General features: G+C 42.7%; 1 protein-coding gene across 1 annotated transcript; it reads left to right on the top strand.

Annotated features, from left to right (window-relative positions):
- The first annotated feature begins 8119 nt into the window (after positions 1–8119).
- On the top strand, positions 8120–17124 carry LOC134198223 (uncharacterized). The gene is made up of 4 exons (XM_062667584.1): positions 8120–8299; positions 15986–16193; positions 16440–16738; positions 16934–17124. Exons 1-4 carry the CDS (start codon positions 8120–8122, stop codon positions 17099–17101), a joined length of 855 nt encoding a protein of 284 aa, XP_062523568.1. The 3' UTR covers positions 17102–17124.
- Positions 17125–17355: the final 231 nt, after the last annotated feature.

Raw genomic sequence — 17355 nt, forward strand, 5'->3', positions numbered from 1 at the left:
GTCAAGTTAATCTTAAGGTAACAGCATTAATCCAAATTGACAAAATTACATGCCAGAGATGTACGAACATAAACGTCACTCTTGTGCAGTGCTACGTGTACAAATAGTGCAACGACGTTCAACAGTAAACAACGTCACCAAATGAAAACAAAATTACCATGCACTATCTACTAGTTTCATCAGCTGTCACGTACAAGGACTAGAGTTACAAAAGCCAAGAAATTGCTGTTTTTAGGTAAACATATATTGTTGTCTACATGTTTCTTGTCTCAAACAGTTGCGACTCCTGGAACGATTGCATCAGTTTCTCGCAAACTTCCGCTGCTGTTGGTCTTTCTGTAGGCTCGTTGTTCCAACACCAATCAGCGAGCTCTTGCCATCCAATCGCTAATGGCATTATAGTCTTCTTACTGCCTAAAAGCTCATAATTTCCTGACAGCTGGAAAATGCTTCTTGGTCGCAGCTCACCACTGTTTATAAACTCCCAAACTGATCCAATCGAACTTGTTTGGTCTGCGTTATAAGCACGACGACCATTCCATATTTCCGTCAGTATAATCCCTAGACTGTAGATGTCAGCCGATTCGTCGTACAAATAATGTAAGAGAACTTCAGGAGCAACGTATGTAACATCGCTGTGAAAGGGACCGTCGAGGTTGGATGTTAAAGACCACAACGGTTTGCTGAATGGAGGAGGAACAAGTTTAATCGCACCATCAGAAGAAATCTGTCACAAACGTATTGACACAATAACATTGCTAACAAAACAAACTAGTTTTTACCTTTAGGTCGTCCGTTTTGAAGCCACCGAAAACAATTGCACGATCGTGCAAGAAGCAAACAGCATTTGTGAGTTGAAGCGCCATCTCATTGACTCTTTCGACTTTTCTTGGAGTTTGTTCTTCTCTCAAAAATATTTCATTTGAAGCTTGCAATTTGACATATTGCTCAAAAAGTAAGCCAATAGTTAAATTTTCCGGCTCGAGCAGCACGGATCCATAAACTTGAACGATATTTTCATGTCTGAGTTGAAAGCTGTAATTAAAATGAAAATATTATAGCATGCAAGCTATATTGGAACTGTTATGTTTACTTGTTTAAAACCACTGTCAGTAATTTCTGAATTTCAGCTGCTGATGTAGACATTTGATTGACGATTTTTTCAACTACTACGCTTTCGCTAAGCCTTTCGGTAAGCGTTGAGCGTTGCAGACGTGCATCGAAAACCTTGTCTTCTGATGGTGATGTTGCGGTCGACGTTTCACTGGAGTTTGAGCGTAATGGTGTGAGCGAATCTTTCTGCCATTTGTGAACGTCTAGTTTGATGACTTTGACTGCTAGCTGGTTCCAAATATCGGTTGTTTCATCGAGTAAACGCTTATATTCCTGTACATGTTGTTCGTCTTGTTGTGCTAACATGTTTATATCTGCAAAGTCTCTAGCAAGTTTTGTGGGAACTTCATGAAGTAACATGTTTACAGAAGGAACTTCAAGCGATAGCAAATTTTCCAACAGCTTGATCAATTTCAAGTTGTTATCACGAATCAAATCACTAAATGTTTTTGTAAAAGTTTTTGTTACTTGCTGCACAAACGATAGTTTGACGTATAAGTCATCTATGAAGTAAGTGGGTACAATCTTATAAAAATCATAAGTACCCAGAGTAGGCAAAAGTATAAGGATGCCGACCAAGTTGAATGGCAGTAGCAACAACGTAGACAATGTAAGCAACGAAAAACGTGCCAGCACATTCTCTCTTGGCCAACTCCGGATGCAACGGCTTACAGTAGCCTGCTGCGTACTATTAAAGGTAGCCAAGTCAGGAATATGCAATCCAACTTCAGAACATGCCTTTGTCACTTCCAGTTCGTTTTTGCACCAAATCTTAAGCTCGGCGTATTCAGGACGATTTTTTATTGCGTCGAGAAGAGATTCAGCAAAAAAGATAACTACAGATTTCTCTTGATCAGAATACGTGAAGTCTCCTTGGTGTTTAGCCTGCTTTTCGGCCATCTCTGTGATTGTATTGTTTAATTCTCCTGACTTGTAACAAGTTTCCAAAGATTGAGAAAAACTGGCTATTTTGAATTTTAGTTCGTTCACCATGCTGCCTAATTTTCCGTTGTCATAGTCGTTTCGTTGCCGCTCTAGGCGTCGCCAATCTCGTTGCCATTTGGCCCCTCGTTTTGCTACGGGCATGTTTAAACTGCGTAAAGTGCGGGAAACAGCGTCAGAGATTAATTGCAGAAGATTGAAACATGACCTAATAAACATATGTAAGCAGTTTAATAAGAAAGTATCATAATGAAGTGACAGTTCATATACTTGGCGATTTCCATAATTATGTTCTCAACTCCGTTGGCGAGTATATCTGCAATTCCTTCACATAACTTTTCAATGTGTGGGTGAACTACTCCTACCGCCAAATAACGCGCCGATAACTTGGAAGAAACAGTCACTAATTGATGTTCTTGAAATCCAGGCCATAGCTTTGCTAGTTGCTGCAACAGTACTTCTCGAACATCCTGCACTTCGTTGCTCTCAAGAACTAGATCCCATTTGTTTGCGACAAAGAGAGCCGAACCGGCAATTGCAAAGCTGTCAGATTCTTCTACAAATGCTTTTACAAGTCCTCCTGCCTGCTCACGAAATTCTAGTTATCCATGTTACTAACTTAATTAATCGCTTTTTATTAATTAAGTTAAGTTAAGAAACAATGCAATTTTTAGTAGCTGTGCTTGTGATCGCAGCAGTTGAACTTTGGAGCAAGTGCGCTAATCAAAGTAAATCATGAGAGCTTATACTCTAGATCGTAAACTATCGTAGAAGGTTGAGTACTCTCCAGCGTTGTCGTTTCATACGGAAACTGGGCACGATGGCGCGAGAAAGGTCTGGTACGAGGATAATGCGAAGGTGGCGCATTGGAAGCTGCACGCGGCATTACGCCTACCCAATTCGTAGCGGTAGGCAGCAGTATAGATCTACGTTCCCTCTCTATCCTGTGCTTCTGAAATATAGATGATCGTACTGTAACTAGCTAGAGATAGAGAACTATCTTCGCGCGAAGAGACTGCCAGCCACGTGAACGATAAACGCAGGATCTAACGTACGTTACAACGGTAGACGTGTGTATGACGTTTGTACGTGGATTGCGTTTTCTAAGAGTAGTGTGAAATGGGTTAATGCGCAGTGAATGCGCATCCAATTCATATCTGCTGCGAAGTGCACTTCAAAGTGTAAAAAGGTCTTCAGGCGCGAATCCAGGACCTGCGTGACTGAAGGGGAGGCACTACCTGCTTGCCAAAACCTGTTTGACACACGAACGGAGAAAGATTTCTCCATCGATGTAGACGTGTCAAACGCTTACTACAGATGTAATAGGAACTCTGACATGCTAAATATTAAATTGAAAGCGGGAAACTTTAGTTATCTTTAGTTTGTTTTCTGGGTCTTTAAGTGGCTTGCTGGCAGTATTCTTCTTGGCTGTTCGCAGCATCGGTTATAATCTAAGCAGTGGCAACTGGTGCGACCAGAAGAATGAGCATTACTCTGTGTACGTTAGGAAACCCACTCTGTTAGCATTTTTTAATGTCACTGTTAATGTAGCCAGCAGTGTTTCACTTGCAGCTTTTGCCACTCTCCACTCCTGCTTCCACAGTTTACTAATTGGGAGGACGTCCGAAGTAACGGTATACGGCAGATGGGTTAAAGATTGTACAGAGGTCATCAATATTCTTGTCTGTTAGAGCCGAGAAGCGATATGGCAGAAACACAAGACCATAAACGGCACTCTTCGCCTGTGTGACGTTTCAGATCGTCTAAAAGGGGAACGTGCGCCCCGCCCTCGTCTGGATCCCCACTGGTCTTTAGTTGAAGTGAAAGCTGGTTATCTACATGACTGCATGTACTCTTCAAGTAGCAAGATGATTTTAGCAACTTGATTTATTAAATAGGTAATTATTTAATTCAATCAATATTATACATACTTGGGAAGCTTCTTCACTTGATCTCGCAGCCGGGTCCAGAACATAGACAACTCCGCAATGCGTATTGTGACGGCAATGCTCCAGTAGATTCGCTCTAGCCGCCAAATCCGTTTTTGCTGTTACTCCAGGGCTGTCCACGAGCACAATATCCTAATTCAATCGCATGTTGAATTTAAAATGAAAGCAATGACTTAAACTCATCGTGACGAATCCAAATATATTTACATTTATAAATTTCAAATCTTAAAAGTACAATAATTATGTACTACACGTATATATGTCACTTATATGATTAATTAATTAAAGTCAAGATGGCTTTTCTTGCAGTGCGTTTACTACACACGATTTTGCACGGTAAAAGAAAGTCTTTGCAACAATTTATTTATACTGCAACAATTTGTCTAACTAAAAGAACTGCTTTGTGATAGCCTTTCAACTAGTGTAAATTATTGTTTGTATTTGTAAACTAGATAGAGAAGAGGATATAATATTATATATATCTCGCTTGGCCAGACTTTTGGCATATGTCACGGACAGCAGTCCGTTCAGTTCCGTAACGTCTCTCTCTCTCTCTCTCTCTCTCTCTCTCTCTCTCTCTCTCTCTCTCTCTCTCTCTCTCTCTCTCCTCTCTCCTCTCTCTCCCCTCTCTCCCCCTCTCTCTCCCCTCTCTCTTTCTGTGTGTGTGTTTGTGTGTGTTAATTTGCCAGGGAAAATCAGCTAGTCGTGCTAATATGCGGCATAATGCAGCTACAGTAGATATAGCTGACCTGAAGAAAGTCTAAATGCAGCAGCACTTCCACTTTAAAGCAAACTTCCTCGTCTTCATTAGCATCTTCCACGTGTTTAGATAAAGCTCGTCCATCATAAGAACCTTCCACAAGTTTTGATGAAGCTCGTCCTTTGAGAACGTAATTTTTAAACAATGATCGATCGTCGTCGTCGCGCAAGTTTAGCTTTCGCTTGCCTCCATTTCTGAGATGTATGAGTGCAGCTTTCTCGTCCCTTCTTTCTGTATAGTATATTTCGCACAGAACTGAAGTGGTAGAATTATGCCCAACGGGAAGTATTTCTTCTCCCAGAAGAACATTTAACATCGAGCTTTTCCCCGCAGATGTACAACCTGTCAAAGCAATTATTAATTAAAAAGTTGCTCTAACATCCCAGTAAACAAGAGAGAGTGTTACCACAAACAAGTAACTTTGGTACTTCTTTTCCAATTTTTTCTCTGATCTTTTTGAACGTGGCTTGGTCAATCCACTCTTCCCTTTCAGAAATCTTTAGTTTATCCAACCAATGCTTCACATCTCTTCTGTTGAGGAAGGACTCTAGTTTGTCGATGAGAGGAAGCATCCCTTCCTGTAAGCAAGTTCGCTTTTCTTTGAATCTTCCCAGCGCTGACGCCAAAGGCTACAAAATGCAAGAAAAAGGCAGCGATTATCTTAGCTAAGAGTAGTGGTTGCAACACAATATGAGCAACTATAAACAACATAATTTTACCAACATGGAAGTGTACGTTACGTAAATTGGAGTTGTGTAATAAGATAATTAAGAACACAGTCGCGCATATAGTTTGCAACATGCAACGCATTTCTGAATAATAACGTCTCGCATAAACTGCTATATAAAGAATTTTTGTTCTAATAAAGAATGCATGCATTGACGAACCACATTAATTTTTAAAACAACGCCGCTCAGATCATATACCTAAGAGAAATACCTCAAAGAGAAAAACGGAAAGATTTGCTTCTGCATGTAGATACACGTGTTACGTGTATATCGCTCTACTATATAGCTAAATGGCAGGGTATCGCATGTGTTTTTGGGCCCTTGCGCGAGCATGCGTATGAAAGTCCTTTCACTAAATTCTCCAAAAGGGTGCCGGGCCACGAGACCTTGTATTCCTGGTATTAACCTTGCCCCAGGGAAGTAGAGTCTTCAATCTGATATCGGACGCTCGGCCACGCATACCAACACAAGAATTTCTTTTATCTAAAGGCATGAATGTAGAGAATAGTTACACAGAAACCACACGCGTTAGATTGGGCTTGATCGTTTGATGTCTTAATTGCCGTTCATGTCAACAATTTATTACTTCCGCAGCTGTTCTCATAAATCGGACACACTAGCTCTAATAAATTATTGGGCAGCCGCCGGTTTGTGCTGTTAGTGATGCCGAAGCTAGCGTACTGTTTGTGCACCTTTAATTTAAATAACAGGTATACATGTGTCTTCTATATTCTAGCAGACATCAATAAGGATATTCTAATTCTCCTAGCAAATATCAACCAGTACATATGTGTAAATAAATTTCATCTTTATCTATGAATGTGTACAATAATGCCATCACACAGCCTATAGATAGCGTGATTCTATAAATGTGAGCTCTATTAGAGAAATATAATCTACAGTACATACATAACCACAGAGTCGTGTGGGTCTCTACTACTAACCACCAAATACCAAAATATCGCCCTATTAGAGAAATGCAATCTATAGTGTATACTCACAAAATTGTGTACATGTCTCAGCGATTCAATGCGAATAGAGCCTCCAAACACGACCTACCACAGCAGGCCAAAAACATTGGACTCAAGGGATTTCTCGAGTGCGCAAAGCAAAGCAATGTTCAACTCCTCTCCAAAGCCAGAGACCTGGAGATGGCACAACGGATACAACGTACGTAATAGTCAAACTAGACGATATCCGACTCTGTGCGGTGTCGTGGACAATCCCGCGCAGCGTCGAGTGGAGTTGCAAAGAAGCCGATGCCACATTGCAAGCTAAAGTGGTCGAAGATATTAAAAAAAACCCCACAATATCGTCTAGCCACTCTCAAACGGTTTCGAAAATTTTTTAGAAGAAATATGTTTCGCACATGCACTTCTAGCTTCACGCATCGTCGCCACATTGAATGAGCGGGACAGCGAACGAGAACGAGCTACTAAAGACGCAAACCTCCAAGGGTTTGGTGGCGCGTGGGGCGTGCTCAGGTGCGTAAGTTGTGTGGCTAATGCTGTGAGCTATCGTCTTCACAATTGATGATGTTCCATAATCTTCATAGTGCGTTCTTACCACTTTGACTAGTTGTGAGGTAGTCAGCTTGCTCTAGCTAAAATTTTAGTGCTAAGACAACGTGCAACGCCCCATTTTCGTAAACATTCATCTACGTAACGAGCACTCCACATGTGCAGAAAGGGAAATGTGAAAGGTTTAGAGGAGTTATGTCGTGCTGATCTAGTGAGCTGGTCTTGGGGCAACGCCACTCTAGAGAGAAGTGCGTTTTATGGGTGGGGCGAGAGACTCTAGAGTAATTAGTAAAGACTTGCGTATTTCAAGTTGCAATGGCCAACGAAACAGATTACGCAAGCGTGCTGTATACGTTAGTCAAAGCGGTATGAGAAAATAGGAAGCCAAATTGACGTTGCGTGATACGCCAAAGCAACTCACTAGGGTACAGATATAGCACAACTCTAAGATAATTAATCAGATCTTACAGCTTTTGCAGGATTAAACTTTCCATCCCTACTGAGACGCTGCAACAGAGCTTCTACATACTGTGAGCGTCCTTGATCAGAAGGCTGGTCGAATTGTATGTTTAGCCGCTTGCATAAGCGCACAAGCTCAATGTTTTTCATGTCCATCACAAGTTTTGGATCGTTGAGAGGCACATCTTCTACATAAACAGATGCAAATTCAATAAGAGCGTCAGCATGATGGAATTACTAAGGAGTGTCGATACCCTTCATGGAGAGATCAGCCTTTTCATCGTTAGCGGCCATTGCAACTTGCTTTTCTATCTGTAGATTGCGGTATACTCTTATAACTTATAGATCAACCGATACTACTACATCGTTTGCTTAATCTTGAAAGTCGTTAGACTATCTTGAATGATTTGCATTTGTTATTGCATACCTAGTCGGTATCTGATTACGGTTGGTAAACAAATACGCATTTGGAGCATCTGAATCTACTCGAATAATCGAACAATTCTCAATGAACGCAAAGCAAAATGATTAACAAACAAATAAACGCAAAATAAAATCAAATTGTAAAAGAAATCAGATCAGAGCGCGCTTGCGCATTGCAAAATTCGCCCAAAGCACAGAGTGATAGCAAAGAGTGGAAGCTGCAAAATGTCTACGTCGACACCACCCCTGCCAACTGTTCAGGATGTGTTCGCCAAGGGTTACGGAGATCTGATTGAACTGTGTGACGATCTTGATCTGTCTGGACAATTCAACTCGTGGTTTCAGTGTCTCGAAGCTCTATTGGATCATTACCGCAGCAAGGGTTGGATCGAACACGAAGAACCAGTGAGTCTAACTAATTACTGTTTTACGTACATTGCACTCTATAAAGAGAAATGCATCTAGTATTCACTGCTAAAACATGAGAGATAACCATCGACTTTCAAAACTTAGCAAATTTTTTATGTAACGCGTATACCAAGTTCTAGCTGTGGTAGCTATTGCTAGGAGATAGCGTAAATACAGAACAACGTCGCTGTCCTATGCTAGGGCAGAAATGAGTGGGTGTTGACAAAGAGATTTAGAATCTGCGTCTAATAATTGTTAAATGTTTGCTTGCTTCTAAAACTCATGCACAAAGCAAAACTTGTTGTACTGATCAAATTGATTTACAAGTTTCCCAGCCGTTCGGAAGTCGAGAAGAGGGAGGGGTGGCACGCTACACTAGTCAAGCCCTGTCCACACTGGCAACTGGATTGTGATCCGATCGTGATCCGATCGCGATCAGACAGCAACGCTGTTTAGGGATAGCAAGAGTCTACACTGCACTTTGCTACCCCCGCCTCAATTTTCGGAATCACGTGACTGATGACCGATGTGTACGGGTGGGTTCTTTGCTTGTGGAAAGCGTTGCTACAGCGCCGTAAGGTGAGCGAGAACAAAGACGAGTGAGGAAGGTTAGATGTTCCAACTATACGCGTAGCGTACGTGGAGATAACGCCCACTATTTCTAATTAGATTCAACCGATCGCGATCCAGCTGCAAGTGTAGCACAATCGGATCGCGATCCGTATTCTGTTCTAGTGTGGACAGGGCCTAGTTAACGCACTGTGTCCAACGCTTCCAAACAGAAACACCACTGCAACAACGAAACTGCCGCACGCGGCTTCGCAAGTCGCCGTACTTCGTCAACTTCTGACAGCAGGACAGCTGATGATGATCTCAATAAGTCTATTAGTGTTCGTCGTTCTTTTTCTGAAACAAATTTTGCCACTATTAGAACTGATGTTCTTAGCTGCAGAGAGGGCTGTATCCCACGAATATCATTTGTCTTCACAATTACACCAGAATCGTCTGCTTTCGATTAAAACACGACAAATGTACCAGTTGATAATAAGTTATAGACCACCTTACAGTATAGTCCGTCCGTGTCAATTAAGATACCACAGTGTGATCAACTGGAAGTCTCCTGTAGTGAACACAGCTCAAAATATATTTCTAGTGCTCGCGCCACTAATCTACGGCACCCGGGAACATTGCTCTACCCCAGATTATGTTACTATTCAACCTGTCTCTCTAATCTACTACATTCCTTTCCCAAATATAGTCACTACTTACTACTACAAGTCCAGTCTGTCCGGCGGTCTGATCACTCTGTATGATCGTCGCAGTTGTACTTCTCCAGCTGTTTTTCCGGTTGGTTGATCATCTGGTTGAATGGTTTCCGGTTGTGGTTGTTTATCGAAATCTGGAGATGGTGATGCTTCTACATCCTGTTTCCCTAACCTAGTTCCTTGCTCAGGAGTTCCTACTTTGGCCTCCAGTTTGTCCTGAGCAGTTGGCGGTTCTCTGTGCCGGATTTGATCCTGGTGCTTACGTATTATCATTTGGTCTGCCAATTGACGTCTAAATGACAATGGCCTTGTCGCCTCCACTATTTTGGCAGGAATCCAGATGGCTCCCTTGTTATGATTCCGAGCATAAATGGTGTCTCCCGTTTGTAAAACTCTGTCCCGCGCTTTTCGATCATAGCCTTCCTTTTGCCTGGCCTGCCTATCTATCACCCGTTCCTCTAACCCTGGCCTGACCAAGTCTAGGCGAGTGAGTTTCCGTCCCATCAAGAGTTCGGCTGAACATACTCCCGTAGCGGTGTGTGGTGTTGTTCGGTATGCAAACATAAAACCACTATTCCAATCTTCCAAAGTATCCACTATCATTTTCTTTATTCCAGCCTTGAATGTCTGGACAGCACGTTCTGCTAGACCATTGAAAGCTGGGTGATATGGTGCAACCTTGATATGTTGGATACCATTCTGCCTCATGAACTCTGAAAACACTCTGCTGGTAAAACAATGCCCGTTATCCAAGACTACCGCGTCGGGGAGTTCGTGTTGAACAAAAGCTTGTCGCAGTTTATATACCGTCACCAAACCTGTAGATGCCTGCCCTGTGTTGTAAACCTCAATCCACTTTGAATGTGCATCCACTATTACTAGAAACATAGATCCTAGCAACGGTCCTGCATAGTCCACGTGTACTCTCGACCATAGTTTTTTGGCCGCTGCCAAGGGTGTAATGGCGCTGAAGGAGGGTTTGAACGGTTCATTTAACATATTTAACATTTCCTGACCAGCTTTTCCACCTCTGCGTCAATGCTTGGCAACCAGACCACACCGCTTGCCAATCCTTTCATCCTAGCAGTTCCAGGATGGGCCTCGTAAAGCTCTGTCAAGATCTGCGAGTGGACTGCAGGCGGTATCACAACCCTGGTTCCTCAAACTGCACAGTCAGCCTCCACAGACAGTTCGTGACTCCTTATCTTGTACGGACGTACATCTTCTGCTACTTTTAGTGGCCAGCCTTCTCTAACCCATGTTCGCACTTGAGACAGCACTGGGTCGTTGGAGGTCCACTATGCAATCTGCGTAGCTGTAACTGGAAATTTCTCCAACTGTTCCAAAACGTGAAGCATTGCTTCCGGCTGGCATGTATGGTTTGGTAGATCCGGTAGGGGCACTCGGCTTAGTGCGTCAGCATTGTTGTGCTTTCCCCTGCTCTTTAGCGAAAGGTATACTGACATCCCGCCAAAAGAAGCGCCCACCGTTGAATCCGTGCCGAAGCCGTCACTAAAATGCTTCGTCCTTCGCCGAGCAGTCCCTTCAGTGGTTGGTGATCAGACAAAAGTTCAGAGTGTCGGCCATAGATATAACGGTTGAATGTTGAAATTCCGAACACGATTGCAGCCCCTTCACGGTCAATCAGTAAATAATTCTTTCAGCTGGCGACAGCAATCTCGATGCAAAGGGAATGGGATATTTATGCCCATTTCCAAGCCTGTGCGACAAAACGGCACTTAGTCAAAAGGCGAGAGATCACATGCCAGCAACAGTGGTAACTTGGTATTGTAGTGTACCAGTACCCGAGACGATGTAAACAACCTTTTTGATTTCTAGAAATCCTTGTCTTCATCCTCTGACCATTTCCATGTTGCTCCCTTCTGTAAAGGGCAAGCAGCGGTGCCAACACTGTCGCTCGATCTGGAAGGGACTTACTGTAGTAAGTCAGCATTCCAAGGTATGCCTTCAACTCTGATACTCCTCGTGGTATCGGTACATCTCGAATGGCCCTCATCTTTTCCTCCGTGGGGAGTAATCCATCTTTGTCGATTCAATGTCCTAGATGCACCACAGAATCCTACATGAACTGACACTTGTCTTGTTGTAATCTCAACCCAGTGTCTCTTAGTCTCTTGAAAACTTCTCCCAAGCTCTCCGTGTGCTCAGTCTGACCTTTCTCCGTTATCAAGATATCGTCAAGGTATACCACGACGCCCGACATGTCTTTAACAAGGCTTCCACAATCCTCTGAAATATGGCTGGTACCGAGGCCATTCCAAAACGGTAACCGGTGATACCGAAACAGTCCCCTATGCTCGTTGATGGTTGTCAGTTCTTGGGAATTCCTGCAGACGTAACTGGTGGTATGCTCGGCTCAGGTTTAGTTTTGAGAATGCTACCCATCCTGCTAACTGTGACAGCAAGTCATCTGTGTCCGGCAATGAGTGTCGGTTAACTTTCAATATGGGATTTACCGTTGTCTTGTAATCTCCACAAATCCTTACTGTTCCATTGGACTTTAGCTCCTTTAGACTACTGTGTGTGTGTGTGTGTGTGTGTGTGTGTGTGTGTGTGTGTGTGTGTGTGTGTGTGTGTGTGTGTGTGTGTGTGTGTGTGTGTGTGTGTGTGTGTGTGTGTGTGTGTGTGTAGACTGAACAGTGCCTTCCAACCCACCCGTATGTGTCGTGACCAATCTCTAGCCAGCACACTGGGTCCGTTTCCTTCCATCACGTGTAACTCCAGTCTTTTAAGAGGGACCTTGTCTACCCCTTGTACCTTGGCCTTGATAGTCTCCAATACTTTAATTACTCTGCCCCCATACGCTGTCAGTATGGAGGTACTCTCTCTAAGAAGTGGAGGAGACGGCTCCCACACTGTCTTGTACGTTGTGGCACTAATTACCGTCACTGCTGCTCCCGTGTCAATCTCCATTGTCAAGCATCTCCCGTTTATTTTCACTTGTGTCGTCAAGGGAACCGCTTAGGGTTTGCTTACAGAGTATATGTGTTTCAGCTCTAAAGATTCTTCTTCGTCATCCTCTGCCCGTTCCACCTGATGTGTGGTTTTCGGTTTTGGTTGTGTTTTCATAATCCGACTGGATTTCTTGCTTTGCCTTTTTGATCTACAGACTTGACTAAGGTGTCCCACTTTCTTGCATGCAAAAAATTTTGCTTCCTTGAACCTGCGTTCAGTAGGAGAGTGTCCTGACCATCCACAACGATAACAAGTTTTGGGCAGTTGTGGTTGCATTCGGTGTACACCCTCCGCTTCTTCTGTCGTGTCAACAACTTTGGACGCCATTATCTATCCCGCATTCTTTCCCGCCGCCTCTTCAGCGCGCGCTATTTCCAAAGTCCGCGCAAACAACAACTTCTTTTCTTCTAACAAACGCTGCTGCGTGCGCTCATCGTCAATACCACAAACTAAACGATTGCAGAGCATCTCGTTCAGTGTCTCTTCATACTCGCAAAACTCGGATAACGCGCGCAACGCGGACACAAACTCTGCTACTGACTTACCCGTATGTCGGACTCTCAAATTGAATCGCAGTCTCTGTACTATGCCCGAACGCTTGGGGTTGTAGTGGTTGGACAGAGCCTCCCTCTGATCTGTGAAAGACCTTTTTCTCGGTTTGGCGGGAGCCGTCAAGTTGCGCAGTAACTTGTACGTGCGTGCGCCGAGTGCTGACAGAAAACTGCCTTCATTTTGGACTCATCCGTGATGCCGTTGGTTTCGAAATAGCACAATGTTCATTCCTCGTACTACGGTCACTCGTCGGACTCCGAATCAAAGGCGCTTAGCTTGCCGAACGCTGCCCGAGGCATTGGTGTGGTTGTTGATGTTCCACTCGCTGTGGCTTCGTCCATCCTCGTCGCCAATGTAGTGAACCCAACTCACATATATTTCTAGTGCTCGCGCCACTAATCTACCGCATCCAGGAACACTGCTCTACCCCGGATTATGTTACTATGCAACCTGTCTCTCCAATATACTACATCCTAATAAATACAAGTATGAAACAGTTTTAAAAAATGAGAAAGGTGTATAGAGCTGTCGTATGAAAAAGAATAGAGACAAGATCAATGTGTAGGGTGTGCTGTAACATTTTTCATAAATTTACTCAGACTGCACGAGCAATACATCATCACTACATTGCAGCATTTTCCAAATAGGGTATAAAACACACAGTGTTTAGAAAATGGTGAAATGTAGGGATGACGTATCGTTCAGTCTGTATGAGCAAACTCATAAAGATGTCACAGCACACCGTACATGGTCATGCGACAACCATAGATTCATCTTTCATTTTTCAGTGTTTTTATACTTGTTTGCATTCTTTTATTAAAATTCTCTGGATAATTGACCTCATATAAAAATTAAGAACTACTATACCATAGACTCGATTTAGACAGATTCTGTTCTAAGTGTAGATTTGCGCAGTAGATAACAGTGTACGCGGGCAGATGATGGACACTGAGGGAAAAGTCGACACACTCCACGTGTAGCGCCCGGTGCAGGAAACGTTTAGGTTGGATTTGGTGCAAATGCAACAGAATTTAGAGAGAAACACTAGCGCTAGAAGCGGCTTCAATTGGCAAGAAATCGTCGATCGCTGAGAGCGTTACGAAGAGCGACGACACATACAGTCTACAAGGAACTGGTGTGGGCGTGTGTGTTCAATAAACTGGAAGGTACTGTAGCGTTTACGTCATTGAGAATTTTACGCGGGGTTCGTTCCTTCGAGAGGGGACCATGCACTGTAACGACAAATTTGAGTAGTCACGGACCTGCTCCGTTGCAAGCGCAGAAGTTTGGTGTAAAAATCCTCTTTGTAGCATAAACGTGTGATACCGATACCAGCTCTTACAGAAGAACTGAACAATAACTCAACAGAATACATACCAACGCGATACGCACGATCCTTTGTAGTAGAGAGTTCGAAAAGCATAGCGACGCGACCAGTTCATCAGTTGCAGCAGAAGACTGCTGTATTCAACCATCCGTATTGATCCTGTCATGTCCATAAGCAGTAGCTGATTAAGCTAGACGTCGACTGACACTAAGCCTTTTGCTCCAGAACAGCAGGCGAAGAAACCTGTGTACACGCAAAAATGTTTAGCATCTGTTCAAGAAGTTTGCCTAGAACCTTTCATCAAAAGTGTTGGTTCTATTTTTGCAGGAACAGGATTCTGCTAATTTTCGCTCTTGTTTGCAACTGTGCAGTAAATTGAAAAGGTATTCGTCTGCATGGTGGAGTGGGAGGATATTAGAGAATCATGCACAGTCTTAGACCATCTACATGCCTATAGGAGACAACTACTACATAGACAACCAATCAGTCTTGGGCTAGAAGACATCCTAATACGTCGAATTAATCCGTCTTAACTCTCAACCGCGCTAATTTCTGTCGATCAAATTTGTATTGACGCTACCCAAGAGAGAACCAGAAACGTCCAAGTCGGTCCGAACAACTACCTACACTCTACAAAAGACTCCAGACGGAATGCGCCACAGACATTTTGCTGGAACCTTTAGTCTTTTTACACCATACTTGTAACCCGGTTTCAGACAGGTGATGCTGTCCAAGTGTCTTACCGTCACTCCAACGTTGTGTCCATTATGTTGGCTCCATACAGCGTGCAAAAGAAAATATTTGACCAGAACAAAATTGATCTGGATGCCCGCAGACAAGATATAAACTATGTGCAACAATTCGTGCTGCTGATCAGGATTTCTGCCATAAGGGTTCATCAAATCATTCATAGAAAGTATATGACTGACAAGTTTACGTTTGGCAATGTCACTGCGCTCGCGCTGCTTATAAAGTCCGTCCTGAGAGAATTATGAGTCATACAGATGAAAGAAAGAAAGAAAGGAAGTGAATCTCAGCAAAGACGTCGCCTGATCGCATGAACCTCGTCCTAATGTTACCGTTTCTTAAGAAAGTACGCTTTACTATCGATCATTTCGACTCTATTGCACCTGAAAAATATTTACACAGAACTGGACGAAAGTTATGCAGCTGAGGACAGTGGAATAACCAGCTGTGTGGTACCCTGTCATATAATATACTTCTAGCAGTCCATTTGAGCTATGATCAAGCTTTTGGGTCTGCTCTTGCGTCTTCAGAAAGAATTTTGCTTATTAGCATTGCCGTTGTTCTGTTTTAATCAAACGAATCCCGCTGACAAACCATCTGTTCCAGAAGCCATGATCCCTTCCTTTCCTGCCTGCTATTCTCTGTTATGAGTCTCAGCCCTTGTTAATCAGCACACACTAGCCTAAACAGCTGAACGGTACGTGTCGATGAACCAGAATAAAATATTTCTTACAAAATGAGGAAAGATGTACAATGTACGTTTACCATTTGTCCTGTGCTTAATTTGTTAATACATTTAACATCTTGTTCTTTAAGCTTTTCGTGTCAACTGTCGAAACACTGTACGAACGATTTGCTAAAAAGAGGCAAACACTCCGCGATCTTGTCGATCGTGTCCGGAAGTTTGCTACTAAAGAGGAGTATAAATTTATTCTTGAAAAATTTCTGCCTGCTGAGTCAATATCAGGTGAAGATTGGAAGTTGAAAGACTGTGAGGAAGGTCTTCCGTCCATACTAGTAGCTGGTAAGAAATAGCAACTAAATAATCAAATTATTCGTTATATTATTTAAATACTAAATTATTATACTTCACATTAGAATTTTAGAATATGTAAATAAATTTTGAACCAAGGTTTTCATAAATAAGGACGTTTAATTAATGTTAAACTTTGCTCGACTTGCAAACGCTTGCAATTTCAAGTCAGCACATGTTGCAGTAGATAACATACAATACCTGTTGTTGATTGGGGCCATCCAAATTTGTTTCTAGGATCGACATCGTCAGGCAAGACCACTTTGGTAAACGCATTACTTGGTGCAGAGATCCTACCTATCCACCACAACGCTTCAACTGCAGTTCTGTGTGAAATCAAGCATTCAACCGATGGCACAAAGTTTGCCATAGCACATTTCGAAACGAAAGAAGCTGAAAGGTTGGATTTGTGCAGTGATGAAGGCCTACATCTTTTAAAGGAGTACGCTCAACAAGGTCGCGGTGTGCCCTCGCAAGACCAAGATGAAGACATATGTTCTAAAATAGAAATCTTTTGGCCTCAAAGCTTCTTACAAGTAAGACAACAAAATTTCAGCTATACATGTGTACGGCACATAACTTTGACCAGTTACTATGGCTACTATATTAATTAATAATTTAATAAGAATTATTAAGAGTAGAAAATGGACATTACTGATGGACTGACACTTTGTGCGTTTAATGCGGTCAAGTCGATAACGCCATATGATAGTTAACACATTTGATTTTAGCATATGACTCTTGTGGACAGTCCGGGAACTACAGATGATGCTCGCTTTAGTGACATCACCAAACGGTACCAGACAGGAGTTGCTAGCGGTTTCATATATGTTGTCAATTCTACACTAGCTGCCGAAGAAGCTGCAAAGGTAAGTGTATCGCCGTGGAGTACGCATTAGTTCATCAGTAGATATGAGTATACAAGTATTCAAATTTGGACTAAAATCATAATACACTATAGGTTACTGTAGTTGCCAGCGATGCTTATTTTACGTGGCAGCGCAATCTGATATTGGTTCGATTGTGCAGATCTTCAGTTAGCAACTAAAAAGCGAACAAGTACAAGTGATGAGTAAAGTCGGCGGAAATTGCTAGCAAGAGTTTAATTCAAAGTCTTGCTATTGAAAAAATATCCAAGCTGGCAGAACAGCAA

The sequence above is a fragment of the Corticium candelabrum genome, chromosome 1 (genome assembly GCF_963422355.1).
Source record: "Corticium candelabrum chromosome 1, ooCorCand1.1, whole genome shotgun sequence".
NCBI lineage: Eukaryota > Metazoa > Porifera > Homoscleromorpha > Homosclerophorida > Plakinidae > Corticium > Corticium candelabrum.